This window comes from Cucurbita moschata, unplaced genomic scaffold (assembly GCF_002738365.1).
Source record: "Cucurbita moschata cultivar Rifu unplaced genomic scaffold, Cmos_1.0 Cmo_Scf00045, whole genome shotgun sequence".
Classification (NCBI taxonomy): domain Eukaryota; kingdom Viridiplantae; phylum Streptophyta; class Magnoliopsida; order Cucurbitales; family Cucurbitaceae; genus Cucurbita; species Cucurbita moschata.
Window position 1 is genome coordinate 531,513 of NW_019268561.1, and position 18,413 is coordinate 549,925.

The window sequence follows — 18,413 nt, forward strand, 5'->3', positions numbered from 1 at the left end:
ATATGCGTTACATATATACGATATATTTAACCGCAATTTTGTTTTATTTACGAATTAAACGAAAAGAGAGAATGTGAGATATTTAAATAAGATTTAAATATCTTAATCAATTATGTGTCGGAATTGATTGGGATTGGCATTTGAATTAATATTAAATATTAATTAAATAGTTTAATTAATCATTTAATGTTACTTTAATTTGAAATTCATTATTCAAATTAATTGTTGAATTAAAATGAAGAAAGTCAAAATGTTGACTTTCATCTAATGGAAAAATCCATGTTAGTGGAATTTTGAGGTGTCAAAATTTGGTTTAACCAAACTTGCATGTTTGCCAAATAAACCCCACAAGTTTGAGTGGAATTTTGAGTGTCAAAATTTGGTTAACTCAAACATGCATGCTTGCCACATAATCCCAAACTCTTGAGTGGAATTTTAAGTGTCAAAATTTGGTGATCTCAAGTTTGCATGAACATGCAAACTTGACTCTTTAAACAGAGTGATCATGATACTTGGAGGGGATTCTTCATCTTGATGAAAAACCTTGAGAAAAACTTCTCACAAACACTCTCTTTCACATATACAAAATCCCTCCCAAGTTTAGTCACTCACCGGATTCCACAATCCCGTTCTAAGGCCGGAGGATAGTGGAGAAGACACTAGTGGTGGTTCGAAACCGGTTCGTGAGGCAAAAGGAGTTTGAACTACAAAAGGTTAGTATTTAAACTCATTAAGTTTTAATACTTATGAACATGCTAGTGATTTACAATAATTGATGTTCTAAAAGTGCCTAAGATCCAAATTGCTTCCGCATGTGTTATATTAACACCATCAGAAAATTGTCACGAATATCTAAGTCAGTAATCTTTTGAATTCATAAATACTTTTGGTACAACCGGGTTTCAATTCATGAATCTAGTTCATTTCTCGTGTTAGTGTCAATTCGTAGATGCTTAGAGGCAATCCAGAGGAATTTTGTGAGACTCTGTAGTGTAAAATTGTGAGAGATACACTTGTAAACACTTTGGGTTATAGTGATCGGTTGCCACTCGTGTACATAGGAGAATTTCTTTTCTTCGGATCAATTAAACTTTTGTGTTTCTTTGTTTATTTCTGTTAGTGGGTATGTGAGTGCAATCAATCTTACTTCCGTTTCCGCTACAACACTACACAATTGAAGAACCATCGTTTTTTAATCTCACTGCTCGTGACGACTACCTTCCATTTTCGATGACCTCCTAAAAATTATCTTAGAATGCATGTAAATAGACAAAATAGCTTAGAATGACTCATACCGTGAGGTAGTCTTCACTCTTAATGAGCAAGAAATAGGTAACGCGATCATGTCACAGGAAAATGTCGGGGTCCTAAACTACCTGAATCCTAGGCATGAATTATTAATATTATTAATAACTCTCCATTAGAACTCCATTCGAGCTCTACTCAAATTAGGTCACCTAATTTTGAATAAAATAATTTAAAAGAGTTCAATTGCATAAAATAATTTAATCTACTAACCAGTCCCATAATCATAAATTATAATTATATTAAAATTAGCTTACCTAATTTTATATAAAATAATTAAAATTAATTAAACCTAATTATTATTATTATTATTATTATTATTATTATAGCTAAGGGCATGTTCGATGTCATAGTCATGCTTGTCCAAGATGTGTTACTTGTGACCGCATGCTCGTTCCAAACCTTTTTTACATGCTTTCATGTTAGGTAAGTTTTTACTATTTCATGTTACATCAATACGGGAGCGTACGACCGTTCACTAAAATTATGTTTACACCCTTCGTACTTGGGTTATATGCTATCAAAGTTATTGTTGTTGCCTATTGACTTTTAGCTTATAACATTACTTTCTTTAAATCATTTACAACGTATTTCCTCGTTCACGTTTTCTAAAATATTTCTCTCAAACGTGACCCGATGCTCGAACATAAGTCGATATTATCTTCGAAATTCGAATTTCGCACGATTGACTTCACTGTTAGATTAGAACAAGTATCGCACAATCACGATCCCGTTGTCGCAAGAGTGTAATTGTGACGCTCGACGTGTGGGGGAGACAAGCCACCATTGCCCCTCGTGACCTCTCCAACTACATAAAGCCTGTTGTTTAAAACTGTAGTTGTACAATAGACTCTACCAACTGACATAGGGTGTGCTTCATTCCATGCATTTGCACTGGGATCGTACCGCCAGACACATCTCATAGCCGAAGCACAGCCACAAAATAGAGTCCCATCGCTTCGATATTTAAATTCTTAAAGTCCCGCCGTCCTACGACTAGTATAGTATATTCTGTAACTTCTCTTCTTTCGTCGGTTCATGAAACTGTAAAAATAGAGAAATGGGTGGTTATCTAATAGGAATCATTTTGGTTATATGCCATTGTTAGAAATCACGAACCTCCACAATAGTATGATATTGTCCACTTTGAGCATAAGCTCCCATGACTTTTCTTCTAATTTTTCCAAAACCGCTCATACCAATGGAGATGTATTCCTTAGTTATAAACCCATGATCAACCCTTTAAATAGTCAATACGGGACTCCCTCCCAACAATCCTCCCCTCGAACAAAGTACACCATAGAGTCTCCCCTAAGGCCTATGTAGCCCTCGAACAGCCTCACCTTGATTGAGCCTCAACTCCTTTCTCTAGAACCCTCGAACAAAGTACACCATTTATTCAACACTTGAGTCACTTTTGATTACACGTTCGAGGCTAGTAACTTCGTTGTTTGACACTTGAGTATTCTATTGACATAACTAAGTTAAGGGCATGGCTATGATACCATGTTAGAAATTACGAACCTCCACAATGGTATGATATTGTCTAATTTGAGTACAAGTTCTTACGATTTTGTTTTTAGTTTTCCCAAAAAGTCTCGTACCAATCGAGATATGTTCCTTACTTATAAACCCATGGTCAACCCCTTAATTAGCTAATGCGGGACTCCCTCCCAACAATTCTCAGCAGCCACAAGATCCCTATAAACAAGGTGACAAGTGAATCGAGACCAACATTAAGACTCAAGTAATGTATAGTGTGAACTCTAGCTAGAATCAGCTGGTAAGATATCTCATCAGGAAGGCTGGAAATCAGTCTCTGGTTTTCCTCCCAATAGTTAAACATCAATTTATCCTTTTGCAAGTTTAAACGGCAACAAAGTCATCGGGACGGCCCCAAAAATATTTAGGCTCGAAATTATATCTAATGAAATTAGCTTTCAACAACAGCTTTCAAGCAACTATTGGCATGACACTCTATGAGGCTTTATATGAAAAACGGTGCAAGGCTCCATTATGTTGGGACGAAGTAGGGGAATGAGAATTTTTGGGTCCTGAATTAATCCAAGTTACCAATGAAGCGGTGCAAAAGATTAGAGCAAAAATGCACACCTTCAATAGACACATAAGTTATGCAGATGTAATGCGAAGGGGCCTAGAATTTGAGATGGGTGACATGGTATGAGTAGTGTGCATTCTTGCCCTAGTCTTTTGCCCTCAATGAAAGGTGTTCTAAGGTTTGGATGGAAAGGCAAGTTGAGTCCATGCTTTATCGGACCCTTTGAGATCTTAGATCGGATTGAACCCGTTGCATACATATTAGCCCTATCATTGTCCCTCTTTACGGTGCATAACGTGTTTCATGTGTCAATACTTCATAAGTATCAAACCAATCTTACGCACGTGATAGACTTTGAGCTCCTAGAAGTGGCAAAAGACTTGAGTTACGCACCAAGAACATTGCTTTTGTCAAAGCGTTGTGGAGAGAGGAAGCCACGTGGGAACAGGAGGATGAAATAGGGGAGAAATACCTATGTGATATAGATTAACATAGGTGAAATTAAACGTTGAAACAAAGTTTCGAAACAACTATAGAGTAATTAGGAACTTCGGCCAAGGATAACCAAGTAAGTGACCTTATTGTTGAAGTTCGATAATTGAATGATGTATGATGGTGTATGCCTCATGGCCCCTAAATGCACCATATTATTTTATGCTATGCATGTTCTACGTAATAACATATGATGTTATGCTATGTTTGCATGTGATATCCATTACACCATGTTGTGAATGAAATGAAATGTTATGTGTGTCATGTTATGTCTTGCCATGTAAAGCTACGTAATAGATTATGTGATAATTGTCATGTATATGTCATGGATGAAAGGAGGAAGGGAATTATGTTAATGTTTATGCTATGAATGTAAATCATGGGGACCTCATGCATGTATGTATGTCAAGTGTGTCAGGATACTTCCCAGTTATGTTATGTTAGTACGGACACGTATCTTCGATATTTATGTTCAACATGATATCATGCGCGTCTTTTCTTTTCAGTGGCGCCGGGTCATGTGTTAACGCATTGTCTCTGACCAAGCCAGGCCTAGGGGTATGTATACAAACCCGCCTAGTGAATGTACTATGACTCGTTTATCTAGAAAGAGAATAAAATAATTTTGATGAGTAAATTTAGTAAATAGTCAACTTGCTATTTGCAAGTTGTATTAATCGTCCTTCCAACATATTATTTTGAGTTTTAATCTAGGTTTTTTTTATCTGGATCGAGCCCTCGGTCCAACCAGTACCTAGGCACTTAGTCTCATCTATTAAGACATTTCCATCGATAATAAGGTATTCTATCTAACCTTATGATATATTTGTAAGCTCTATTTATGCTTACTACAAAATTTTGACTCGTATGTAAGATTCTCTCTCGATTAAATACGACTCGTCTTCTAAACTTTGTGACGATTTGAACGGGATGGATTGGAACTACCACATGGCAGCACACATCCACACAAGCTTTCTCGCGTGCTAAAGCCGTTGAACGGGATGAGTTGGAATCGCCATGTGGCAACATGCATCCACACAAGCTTTCCAACGTGCTAAAGCCAGTAATTTTCAATGTTAGTATGGGCCATTACTGATATAACAGATCAAAAGAAGTTGAACGGGACGAACTGGAATTGACATGTGGCAACACGCGTCCACACAAGCTTTCTCACGTGCTAAAACAAGTAATTTTCAATGTTAGTATAGGCAATATTGATAGAACAGATCAAAAGAAGTTGAACAGGATGAGTTGAAATCACCACGTGGCAACAGGCATCCACACAAGCTTTCCTACGTGCTAAAGCCAGTAATTTTCAATGTTAGTATGGGCCAATATTGATATAATAGATCAAAAGAAGTTGAACGGGACCAACTGGAATTGCCATGTGGCGACACGTGTCCACACAAGTTTAGTATAGACCAATATTGATAGAACATATCAAAAGAAGTTGAATGAGATGAGCTGAAATCGCCACGTGGCAACATGCATCCACACAAGCTTTCCCACGTGCTAACGTCAGTAATTTTCAATGTCAGTATAAGCCAATATTGATAGAATAAATCAAAAGAAGTTGAACGGGACGAACTAGAATCGCCACGTGGCAACACGCATCCACACAAGCTTTCTCAGGTTCTAAAGCAAGTAATTTTCAATGTCGTGCAAGCCAATATTGATAGAACAGATCAAAAGAAGTTGAACGGGACGAACTGGAATTGTCACGTAGTAGCACGCGTCCACACAAGCTTTTGCACGTGTCAAAGCCCTCGGTCTCATGCGTCTTCAACCCTACAATCTCCCGCTTCCTTTCTCGAACTAGTTTGGAATCAACCTTGACACGGTCTAGCCCCACGAATTAAACGAACATTTTAATTAACAAAATAAATAATAAAATTGGATTTATAATATTAATGGTTTGGAAAAATATACTTTTCAAAATTTACGAAAAAGTACTTGAATTAACCTGATATTACGAATTTCCCTCCCTCGATCCTTTCAAACCGTCGTCTTCTTCCTTCTGCTCCTCAGTTGAAGCCCACCATTGCAGACTCTCCACCGAAACCAACTCGAACCTTTCAGACCCATTTTCTTCGACTTCACTTTCTCCTCCATTAAGCTTCCTCAGTTCTCACTGATTCTTCTGATCCATTGAAACCATGAGCAAATTCAGCAGATTCCATCTCATTGAGCCCTACTACAGCCATTACCCTTCTCTTCTACTCACCGAGGCCGAGACCTCCATTGTCGTCCCCAAACCTCTCTCATTCCCCGATGTGGAAGATTTCGATTTCGATTTCGCCTTCGACTTGTTGAGCCATTCTCGTGTTGGACCTCCCGCGTTTGACGTCTTCGATTCCTTCACCGATCTGGTTCAGATCGACGAGGCGCCGTCGTTTTCGTCGTACAGACGGATTCGGAGAGTTGAGAGATCGAGAGATGAGGTTCTGTTGAGGAAGCTGAGTGACAGAGTTACTCAGCTCGAGTCGCGGATTGATCGGCTGGCTAGCGCGAGGTTTAGCAGGTATGGCGACCAGAAGTACACATGGACGAAGGAAATCAAAGGAGTGGAGAAGAACAGCGTCGATCGGAAGTATAAGCTGGTAGCTGAGATCAAAGATGGGAAGAAGAAGAACGAGGGCAAGAATGGCGGGGTTTTGCAGAACTACAAGTGGAGTGCTGAGATTAAAGGGAAGAACGAGAGGGATCCGGTCCGGAAGTACACTGTGGAGGTCTCGACTGGAAATGGAAGTGAGGGTACAGAAAAGGAGGAGAAGAAGAAGAAGGGGAAGAAGGTTGGGAATGAGACGCGTGTGGTTGAGATTGAAGACTCCGATGATCATGGAGCTGTCGTTTTAAGACAGGTATTGACATTAACTTGATCAGTTTATCATAGTAGTTCCAAAATCTGGTGGAATTTGTAGGATTTTATTTTGATCATTTACGTCTTCTCTGTAAATTGGTATGATTATATGAACATGATACAGTGTAGAATACAGTATGCTTTAGGATGGGGAGGGGGAAATGAAGCAAAATGAGGTGGGTTGACTATTTGCTTGAGTTTGGCTAGTCTTTTCAATGGAAGTTTTAAACTAGCAAAGGGATTCATCTTCTGTAGATGCATATTTGGAAAAGTACGTATTCATTCAATTTGAAGAGATTTAGATCTACGAAGTTGAACTGAAAAGCCATGTAGAAAGGAAAATCCTTCCTAGATGGTAACATGTGAGATCCCACCTCGATTGGAGAGAAAAACGAAACATTCCTCTAGTAGACGTGCTTTAAAGACTGTGAGGCTGATGACTATAAATAACGGGCCAAAGTGGACAATATCTGTTAGTGGTGGGCTTGAATTATTATAAATGGTATTAGAGTCAGACACCGGGTGGTGTGCCAGCGAGGACGTTGGCACCCAAGGGGTAGATTGTGAGATCTCACGTCTTGGAGAGGAGAACAAAACATTCCTTATAAGGGTGTGGAGGTGGATTGTGAGATCCCGGAGAGGAGAATGAAACATTTCTTATAAGGGTGTAGAGGTGGATTGTGAGATACCACATCACACATCAGTTGTAGAGGAGAACGAAGCATTCCTTGTAAAGATGTGGAGATCTCTTCTTAGTAGATCTGTTTTAGAAACCGTGAGGCTGACAGCTATACGTAACGGGTCAAACCGGATAATATCTGCTAGCAGTGGCTTTGGACCTAGAGATTTGGTAGAAGATAGAGTTTGCAAACCTCTTCGAGACCCCACTCATGATTGATTAGGTTAATAATTCAAGAAATAATGCTTTGATATGCAACTTTCTACGTACTTAAAAGTTCATCAATCATAATAGAACTCAACTCCATGTTTAATTTTCCAAGTTTACAGTTTCAACTCTGTTCTATGTCAAATATTGGAAATGTTGCAGCAAAATGGCTATGTAAAATACCAAGAATAGAAAGAAGCTTTTGTGGGGAAGGGGCAGGGGAGGAAGTTAGATGGTGTGTTCTAAGAGCATTAGGGAGGGTTGAGTGTATTTAGAAGAGGGTTTCCTTTTCTTATTAAGAACGAGCGAAAACGAAACTAAAGTACATCATTTAGCGATGTCTCGACTCTCGTGTAGCTTCTTAATTTCATGCTTTACTGTTAAAGGAAATATATAGGGAACTTACAGAATGTGTTTTTGTGGTTATAAGGCATTTGCCAAGAGAAGTAGAGTTATTGAAAGTAAGAAGGGTAAGAAGAAGGAGCTGTGTCCTCAAGATGCAGCTATTATCATTCAGATAAGCTTTAGAGAATACCTAATTCACAGGTCAAAGGTTCTACGTGCTCTTAGAGATTTGTCAGTTGCCAAGACAAAGTTGAAGGAGCTCAGGGCATCCTTCAATAACTATGCTTACAGTAAGCGGCTAGCTTGGGATGCAGAGGAGCGCCAGAGGTTCACTGAAAAGTTAATTGTCTTGCTCCTCACTGTTGATGCTATTGAGGTTAAGATCTCTCTCTCTCTCTCTCTCTCTCTCGTTTCTATTAGTGAATTCAAATGTGAAATATATGTTTGTTCATCAATTACATTGTGCCTATTATGATAATCTTAATTTCTTTTGAAACGATGATTTTCATTATGCAAAACTATATTTACTTTTAACTTGTAAGATGGTTTACTCCAACTCGCATGGATCAGGATTGACAATTATATTGGGTTCTCTGATGTAACAGCCCAAGTGTTACAAGTCCACTCCTATTTGGGCTTTTCCTTTCGGAGTTCTACTCAAGTTTTTAAAACGTGTTTGGTAGAGAGAGGTTTCTACACCCTTGTAAAGAAGGTTTAGTTCCTCTCTCCAATCGAGGTAGGATCTCACAATCCACCTTTTCGGGGCCAGCATTCTCGCTAGCCCTCGTTCCTCTCTCCAATCGATGTGGGGTCTCACAATCCACTCCCTTCGGAGTTCGGCGTTCTCGCTGGCCGACCACCCGATGTCCACCCCCTTCGTAGCTCAGCATCCTTGCTGACAAATTGTCCGGTGTCTGGCATCTGATGCCATTTGTAACTGCCCAAGCCCACCACTAGCAGATATTGTCCTCTTTGTGTTTTTTGTTTTAGGCTTCATCTCAAAGTTTTTAAAACGCATCTGCTAGGGAGAGGTTTTCACCTCGGTTGGAGAGGGGAACGAAGCATTCCTTACAAGGATATGGAAATCTGTACACATTTTAAAACCTTGAGGGGAAGTCGGAAACAAAAAGTCCAAAAAGGACAACATCTGCTAGTGGTTGGTTTGGACTGTTACAAATAGTATCAGAGTCAGGCACTGGACGGTGTGCCAGCGAGGACGTTTGGCTCCCAAGGGGGTGGATTGTAAGATCTTACATAGGTTGGAGAGGAGAACGAAATATTTATTATAAGGGTGTGGAAACAAACCTCTCCCTAGCAGACATATTTTAAAACCTTGAGAGAAAGTCCGAAAGAGAAAGCCCAAAGAGGACAATATTTGTTAGCGGTGGACTTGAGCTAGTACATGCCTAACGTCTGTTTTAATTTCAAGCTTCGGTTGCATCATTCTTCCAGGAGTCTGTCATACGAAGCTTCAAGCACAAACTCGAACCTTTCTGTCAAATATGAAAGCTTATATCAATCTGATTTCCGCACATTTCAAAGAAGTGTTATTAACTTATTCAGTTTATTCTTTGATAAATAAACAACAATGAGTGCTACATTGCATTTTTGTAGGGAGTTGATTTGATGGTGCGAACTGCAACGAGGTCGATGATAGTCGAGCTAGAGGCCATGCTTGACGTGGTCGATCCCCAACCTGCTAAAAGATCGATTTCCTTTCGGAGGAGGATGTTCGATATGCCCAGTCAAAGCATCAATGAGGAAATTGCAGCTGGTGTAGCCGAGGTAGTCGAGATGATTGATCAAGCAGAAAACAATGTCAATGCTCATGAGTCCTCTGAATAAAGTGACATGATATCGTTTCGAGTCAGAGGTTCGTTTTAGAAGATCGACGAGATGTAAGCCTTTGGCACGTTTCGATCTAGGACTGAGCGTTTGATTATGCAGTTCTAACGTTCTTCAGTTTAGTTGTGAATTGTCTTCCAAATGTTTATGCTTTTCAGAACTATATTTTACCAAATGATTTCCCCTATGGATTGTATCTATGTGATATGAAACCTCTGGACCGTTTTGTTTTATTGCTTTGCGCTGACACTCTCTCCACATTTATTCAAACTCTACCACCCGAATTGACCTGACCTAACCTGAATTCCGAATTTTAGGAATTGAGTCGGATTAGCATTTCGGGTTGGATTGGGTTAATTTTTTGAACTCAAGTAGATTCAATTTGGATTCAAGTTTATGAGACAAAAATTTTGGTTGATCTTAACTGTGCAAAAATCTTATAATATAAATTAAGAACGGTGCAAAAATTCATTTATGAAACAAAACTTTCTACTTACTCAAACAAACCTTTTATAATATATATTAGGAACTAGGGGAGTACATTCAGCCTTCCTTCCCAACTTGTAATATGTATTAAGAATTAGGGGTGTACATTCAACCTGAAGCCCGAACTTTTGGATTCATGAGACAAGACTTTCTATTAGACCCGAGCAAACATCTTATAATATATATTTACATTCAACCTGAAGCCCGAACTTTTGGATTCATGAGACAAGACTTTCTATTAGACCCGGGCAAACATCTTATAATATATATTAAGAATTAGGGGTGTACATTCAATCTGAAAATTCGACTTTTGGATTTATACGACAAAACTTTCTACTTGACTCGAGCAAACATCTTATAATATATATTAAGAATAAGGGTTGTATATTCAACCCGAAAATTTGAACTTTTAGATTCATAAGACAAAACTTTTTACTTGGACCGAGTAAACATCTTATAATATATATATTAAGAGTTTTGGGTTTAATAGTTTTTTTTTTTTTCTTAAATTGAAAATTTTGAAATTTAGGAGTATTTTTTATTTTTAAAATTTGGGCCATTTTGAGTGATTTGGCGATATAAAAGCCCAAGCCATGAATTCTAGGTCAAAATTGGTCGTTCGCCCATTCCAGCGCCCGTCGCCTATAAAGACTCATTCATTAGGGTTTTGTGTTCAATCTAGCAGTCTCGTCTTCTCTGTTTCCCACACTCCTTTGAATCTGATCATCGAATCACCCTCTGTTCTCTCTTCATGTTCTAGTTTTTGTTTTCGTTTTCGCTTTCGCTTTCTATCCCTCATGAATCAAATTTTCCCTTCTAGACTGACTGAATTTGATCACGATAATCTATTTTCCTATATGTTTCATTGCTGATATGATCGCACTCTCATGTATTAGCTTTAGCTGATTATTCTCCCCGGTTTCCGTTTTTGTTTTCACTTCAATCTGTGGTTCTTGGATCTACTTTTTGTTCTCAGTATCCGAAACAAGATTTTCTCTCTGGAGTTATATCATTAAATTCATAACTTACTTTTGGTATTGAGTTTAGCATGTAAAAAGTTTATATGCGCATCATTTAGCCGTCTATTCGGACTTCATTTGATGAAGTTACCAGGTTTTTGAAGTTTCGCATTTTCAAGCAGATTTGCGTCTCTGTATTGATTCTATAAGATTGTAAGATTCAAGTTCTGGAGAATGAAATGATGAGCATTATTGTTTTGATTGTCGCGATGATGGCAATTAATGTATTAGCTCTAACTGATCATTCTTGATGCTCTGTTTTGAAGTTTATCGGGTTTTCTTTTTACTATAGCATTTCCTCTTCTCGTCGTTCATATTGATTTTCTATTCATGTTTATACGTTTGTAGGAATCAAATTACCAAGAACGAAATGATGAACATTGACTTTTTGATTGCCTTGATGATTTCCTTGAGTTGTAGTAGTTTGTATGTCGTTTTTTAATCGGAATTAGCAACTTATGGTGTTGGGACTACCCTTGTTTCTTGGTTTCATTGTGCATCATTTAGCCGTCAATTTGAGCTTTATTTGATTTAGTTACCAGATGTTTCAAGTTTCAAGTTTCCCATTTTTAGCAGCATTTTTCTTTTAATGGCTTTTGATTGGGTGTTTTTCTTCGTATTGATTTTTAAATTACTTTGAGATTGAAATTCTGGAGAATGAAATGATGAGCATTATTGTTTTGATTGCTACGATGATGGCATTTATTGTATTAGCTCTAACTGATCATTCTTGATTCTATTGTTCTTGATTATTCTGTTCTCTTTTTACAGCAGAATTGGGTTTTCTATTCAGGTTCATAACTTTTTAGGATTTAAATTATCAAGAATGAAATGAGGATCATTGTTGCTTTTGATTGCCTTGATGATGGCAACTATTGTATTAGCTCTATCTGATCATTCTTGATATTGTTTTTGAACAAGTAGTAAAATGATGGTTTGCTGTCTTGATATTAATTTAATTTATATAACAGCATTTTTAGATTAAATATTTTATTGTCACTTGATTTACACTTGTGAGATTTATTTTATTTGTTTCTCATGAGAAAACTTGATCGAAGAAGACGAAGGAAGAGAACCTAGTTTTAAGGTTGGATTACTAACGTAGAAGTCTTATAGATGGAAACAAGGCCAAGGAAGAGAGCTTGGTTTTAGGGTTGGATTATTGACTCAAAGTTCACTTCGGATTGGCTTGCTATGCTTGGTATACTGTTTTAGTCAGTTTTCCAGCGGCTTAAAACGAAACTTGAGAACCCAATCTGAAGGATTTCAAGTTTGGGTTGGGTTTGATTTTTTGGAACCCGATCCGATTTGGGTTTGAAATTCTAATTATTGGGTCAACCCAACCCGACTTAAAGCTGAATTTTTTTTTAAAAAAAAAGTGCAATCCATCATTTTTCGTTGGAAGTAAATAATTTTAAATATTGAGTTTTATCAAAAAAAAAAAAAAAAAAAAAAACTTTTCTGCTGTGCTTTTATCTATCTTAGATTAAGAATCAACTAAGTTCGAGTGGGAGGAGTGAGTTTCATTAGAATTTTCTCACCCATTTGAAGATTTTGTTTTAATACCAAGATTGGATAATTCTTTTTCTTTGATATATCTCAATTTATATATTTTTTTTATTTTTCAGATAATTTAGAGCTCTCCAACTCTATTCTATAAATAAGTTTATTGATAATGATATTTACTAGAGTCCGACTCTAAATTGGCTTGAGAATGGCATGTACCCAGTTGAGATTTAACAATAATTGTTAGATTGAGAATGATATTTACCTGGTTTGCCATAGTTAAAACAACTATTTCAGCCATATTGAGAATGGCATATTCACCTGAGATTCACCGGAAGAATAACATATTTACCTGACTAAGATTGAGGAAAAATAATAACATATTCACCTTATTAATATTGAGGAAAAACAATGGTTAGATTGATTGTAGTTAAAACAACCCTGGCCAGAAAGAAGAATGACATATTCACCTCAGGTTCACCTACTAAGATTGAGCCAGATGATTCACCCAGATTTGAGGGGAAAAAATGAGAATCACATTTACTAGTTAAAACAACAATTGTAATGACATTTATCCAATTAAAACAACAATTACCAAGAATGACATTTACCCGGTTAAAACAACAATGGCCAGAAACAACATGGTAAAACAACAATTGCCAAGAATGACATTTACCGAGTTAAAACAACAATGGCCAGAAACAACAACCCAATTAAAACAACAAATTGCCATATTGAGAATGGTATTTATCCAATTAAAACAACAATTGCCACTGATAAAACAACAATTGGCAACAATTGGCGGATGAGAATGACATTTACCCGGTTGAGATTCACGTGACTAAGATTTGAGGAAAAAAAATTGTCAGATTGATTCACCTGACTAAAATTTATCTGAAAATAGATCTGATCAAAGGAATATCTTTATTAGAAATCTCTACGTACATTTTCATTAAATCATTACCCTGGTTTAGTTTTGAGTTAGAAACTAAATGTCAATCATTTATATGAATTCTAATAAATCGAAACATTAGTAATATTAGATCAGGAAATTTATATTAGTAGTCAAATGAATAGATTAAAAATAAAATGGCCAAGAAAGTTTGTGAACATAATTCAAATGTTAACAAAATGAGAAGATAAGGAAACCGATAAGGAAAGATTTGGAAACAGGGATCCATTGAAATTTAGAATACATTTTAACAAAATTAAAAGGCAATAGAGTAAATACAGATAAAAAAAGAAAGAAGAAAGAAGTCATGAAATAATACAGGTAAGTGACCTTACTATCCGCATGATTATATTTGATGTTGACACGTGCCCTGTGGTTATGTACGTGTCATATATATTGATATGTGTGAATTGTTTATGGATCGATATGCTTATGATATGTTATGATATGTGACTTGTATGATAATAATTTTGGTACGATGGGTTCAATAATATGTTTGAGATAGGATATGAGAAGGATGCACAAAACGAAATGTAACGATATGAGTAAGATACGTTCATGAAACGTTAAAGTTAGGTTACATACTAAAGTGCTATGGATAGAAGAGATTGATAAAGAATACGGTTAGGTTATGGGTAGAAAGGGATAGGTTTGTGATAGATTGATAAATTGATAGATTGATAGATTGATAGAACGATAGCATTAGGATACGTTCCTGTGATGATATGACTAAGGTACGTTCATGTAACGATATGACTGTGATAGGTATAAGAACGTTAAGGCTATGATAAGTTAGGAAACGATATGACCACGAAGTGTTTACAACATGGTATGTATGATACGACATGTGAATAACGGATATATATATGTTGTCATATGATATGAAATATGTTATGGTACGAGATATATGATAAATTGACATGTTTATGATATAATACATTGTGATTCAATATGTTATGGTATGAAATGTATATGATGAAATGTTATGTTAAAAGCATAGAACGTTATGATATGTCTCTTAACTCTTGTGTATACAGCATGATATGAATAACATGAAATGACGATCAATAACATGAAATATAACCCTGTTAGAATTATGTATGATATGAGAAATGAAGAATGAAAAGTAATATGATATAAATGATAATTGATATCTGAAACAATATGAAAAATGATATGATATGTACAGAATGCTAGCGAAGTTGTATTGAATGATAATGAAAACGGAAAAATGTTGGGACCTCATGCATTATGTGTGCTCATGCATTGAGGGATACCCCTATTCCATCACGAGAGCGAAGCATCGTTATGTTTTACATAATGTTGCCGTGACGGTTACTAATTCTAATGGGTGTCCGACAAAAGTTGAGCTACCAGAGAAGGCTCGCCCGACAAGAAAAGTGGCTCGTGTGCGAACTGACTAGTGAGCCTATACTCGCATGTATGGGTTGTGTGTAGAGTATATAGTACACATCCAAGCTGCCCAATTAGAATAGTGCCGTAGGAAAAAAAATAGACTGATAAGTCCCGTCATAGCATATTGCATGTTCTTACATTTAACCCCGAATAGTGGGGTCACACACTGAGTATTTCTTAAAATACTCAAGCCATGTGCTACCTTTATTTCATGTTAAGGCAATACATTTATGTACGGCTGACGATGACATCAACTCGAGACCATGGTACATGCATAGGGTAGCCGTATTATTTTCTTAGAGTTAGGCTAGAATATGATGTTTTTTATTTAAATGTTTATTTATTTTATTTAGTCTTTTGTTGTGTCGTCTTTAAAAGTGTTTTCAAAACACGTAAGTCCTTGGCAGTGTTTTAATCTGAAGTGTTATGTTTTATGAAGTCGTATTATTTTCAAGTTATGTTTGATGAAAGTTTAAATGAAGTATTTCCGCATTCATGTTTATGATATGAATACAGTAGCGACCTTAAATTAAGTAGAAAATTTCGGATCGTTACAAACAACCCGACAACTCAACCCAAAAATAGAGAGTTGGGTTAGCTTTGGTCGTGAAAATTTTCAAGTTGGGTTGAATTACCATTCCAACCAACCCGAACTTTTATATTGGTCCAAAAAAAATCCCTCGGCCCAATCTAACCCAATCTGAACTATGTATGCCCCACTTTCATCCCTCGTAAAAATACCAACAGTTATCGTATAATTCAATAAAGTTATTCAATGGAACCGCTAGAATGTGACTACCAACAGTTTTATACAGTTGAATAACTAGAAAAAAATCGTGAAAATATTTTGTTTTTTATATCCGATGATTTGACGTGGAATAGACTTCTAGAAGGTCTATCCAAAACTAAACATCTAGAAGGCAATCCAAAAGCATCTCCAAATATGGTCATTTTCCAAACCACAGATGAAGACAAAGTAACAAAAACAAATCCAGATCATTAGTCCCCTGAAACAGCCGCCGTTTTTCCCAGCCCACCAAATCCAAATTCCCCTTCATCTCTACATATATCACTCCCATTTCTCTTCCATACATCAAATCAACCATGTTTTCTTCACCAAATCCTTCGCTCCGAGCAGCTTTTTGCAGCCCTATAAGCTCCCGAAACAAGACCACCCGACCGGTGATGAGCGTGTCCTGTAAAGGGACGGATTACTACACCTTGCTTTCGGTGAGTGATGGATGTCATGCGAGCAACGAAGACATCAAGAAGGCTTATAGAGCCAAGGCTTTGCAGTATCATCCTGACCTTGTTTGTGATCCTTCCCTCAAAGACAAGTGTACGAGGATGTTTGTTCAGCTGAATGCAGCCTATAAGACACTCTCTGATCCTGTTCTTAGAAGAGAGTATGATGATTCTTTGATGGGTTTGAAAGGCAATCATCATGGCACATCTACAGGATTTAAAGGGGATTATAGAGACCTGTGGCAAAGGCAGATTCTCGAGCTCAATCGGCGGTCGAATCTTCGGAGGAATTGGTCGTTGTCGTCTTGGGGTGGGAGAATGCGAGCTCAAAATCGTTGAAAATGTGAATGACTTCGTCTTACTGTTTAAGTTTTTGAGTTGAATAGTGATCGAAGAACGAGTTAGGTTTTGACATAGAATTATGTAATCTGAGTTTTTTTTATTTTATTATTATTATAAATAATATTGTTGCGAATTAAAAAATTGTCGGATAAGAGTAAGATCTAGGGTATACGAGTGAGGACAACTTTCTCTACTGATAGATACGTTTTGAGAAAAACCAAAAACAAAGTCATGGACCTTACGTTCAAAGTGGATAATAGACAAGAATGGGGATCACCACCTCGTATAGATCATTCGTGCTATACTCGATTGGTGTGGCGGATAGAAAAGAGCGATGAAAACTAAGGGGAGGGCGCCCCATTACGGTGGTCTAGCGGCCGTTAGATGTCCTTTATAACCATCGTTACAGAATTGGAAAGATTGGAGAAGAGATGTGAACATAAGCCCGAGAAAGAAAGGTCAGCCACCTTTATTAGGTTTCACCCTAGATTATTGAACTATGAATATCATAACATTGTGAAGATACTATAAATTTATTGTCTTTACCAAATAATATTGATTCGTATTCTTGATCTAGCTGTGCTAGTAGAATTCTCAGATGTCGAATGAAGAAGTTGTGAACCTCGATGACATAGTGAATCAATGGTTAAGCTTATGAACAGGTGGTGTGCTCGGGTGTAAAGTTGACTTGGCCAAAATGTAACACGTTTAAGTGTATCGGCTAGATATTTCTAGGAAGATTATGGGTATATGAGCGGGGACAACCTTCTCTATTTGAATTTGATGAATCACTTTTGTGAGAAAGACTTGAATCTTGAATTAAATTTCCAACGAAGTATTGAAAAAATTACTTTTTTTGCTCCATTAATAATTTGGAAAGAGAGTTACAATTTAGTAATTATGGAAGTAACCAATTATCATTGTAAAGATATAACAAAAAAACAAAAGGTTGCTTGAAAACGCGGAAGAATTCTGGCGAGGTGCCGAAATTCTCGTGTCCATCTCGGTCACACCTTCCTCGACCTTCACGACACGCCAAACACGCCAAAACAATCCTCAGTCTTCCCAGAAACTACCTGCAAGAGAGAGAGTGAGAATAGTAGCGAAGACGAAGAGTACAGAGTACCGCTAGCGAGATCTAGAAGAAAATTCCATTGACACCGTGCAAAAGGCTAGACTTTGAGGAAGGACCCAACAAAGATTCAGCACGTATAGGTAAGCTAAATTACACATTTCTATCGTGCTTTTTAGCTAAGATCGACGTCGGTGAGGAAGGAACAAATCTTCAAAAATCAGTAACGTTGAACCCATCTATTCTCAGGCTATATTAACGTATCGTCACGTTCACCGAGTGGTGGGTCCATACTCGCATGTGTGGGCCGTGTGTAGAAGAGTAAATACACATCAAATTACCCGTTTAGAATAGCCACCGAAAGAATATAGACTGATATGATAGGTCTCACTCATGCTTATACGCGCTTGCATCTAACCCTACTTGTGGGATCACTTTCTAAATATTTTTTGAAGTACCAAGTCATGTGTTACTCTGTAACGACCCAAATTTTTTTACTTAATTTAAGGTCGCTACTGTAGACGTACCATAAACATTGAATGCGGAAAACTTCATTTAAATTCCATCAAACATAACCTTTGTC

The 18,413-nt window shown here is 37.1% G+C and overlaps 2 protein-coding genes and 4 non-coding genes across 6 annotated transcripts; all 6 read left to right on the forward strand.

The window, feature by feature from the left end:
* Positions 1–5,842: 5,842 nt before the first annotated feature.
* Positions 5,843–10,025, forward strand: LOC111434659 (BAG family molecular chaperone regulator 7-like). Its single transcript, XM_023072128.1, has 3 exons — positions 5,843–6,717; positions 8,033–8,323; positions 9,562–10,025. Exons 1-3 carry the CDS (start codon positions 6,013–6,015, stop codon positions 9,790–9,792), a joined length of 1,227 nt encoding a protein of 408 aa, XP_022927896.1. The 5' UTR covers positions 5,843–6,012; the 3' UTR covers positions 9,793–10,025.
* Positions 10,026–11,105: 1,080 nt separating this feature from the next.
* Positions 11,106–11,190, forward strand: LOC111434702. The gene has a single exon (XR_002708989.1). It is a non-coding gene; the product is annotated as a small nucleolar RNA Z102/R77 (small nucleolar RNA).
* A 279-nt stretch (positions 11,191–11,469) lies between these two features.
* Positions 11,470–11,544, forward strand: LOC111434706. Its single transcript, XR_002708993.1, has one exon. It is a non-coding gene; the product is annotated as a small nucleolar RNA Z102/R77 (small nucleolar RNA).
* A 408-nt stretch (positions 11,545–11,952) lies between these two features.
* Positions 11,953–12,027, forward strand: LOC111434701. Its single transcript, XR_002708988.1, has one exon. It is a non-coding gene; the product is annotated as a small nucleolar RNA Z102/R77 (small nucleolar RNA).
* Positions 12,028–12,121: 94 nt separating this feature from the next.
* On the forward strand, positions 12,122–12,197 carry LOC111434705. The gene has a single exon (XR_002708992.1). It is a non-coding gene; the product is annotated as a small nucleolar RNA Z102/R77 (small nucleolar RNA).
* Positions 12,198–16,275: 4,078 nt separating this feature from the next.
* Positions 16,276–16,755, forward strand: LOC111434524 (chaperone protein dnaJ 20, chloroplastic-like). The gene has a single exon (XM_023071938.1). It carries the CDS (start codon positions 16,276–16,278, stop codon positions 16,753–16,755), a length of 480 nt encoding a protein of 159 aa, XP_022927706.1.
* The last annotated feature ends 1,658 nt before the right edge of the window (positions 16,756–18,413 follow it).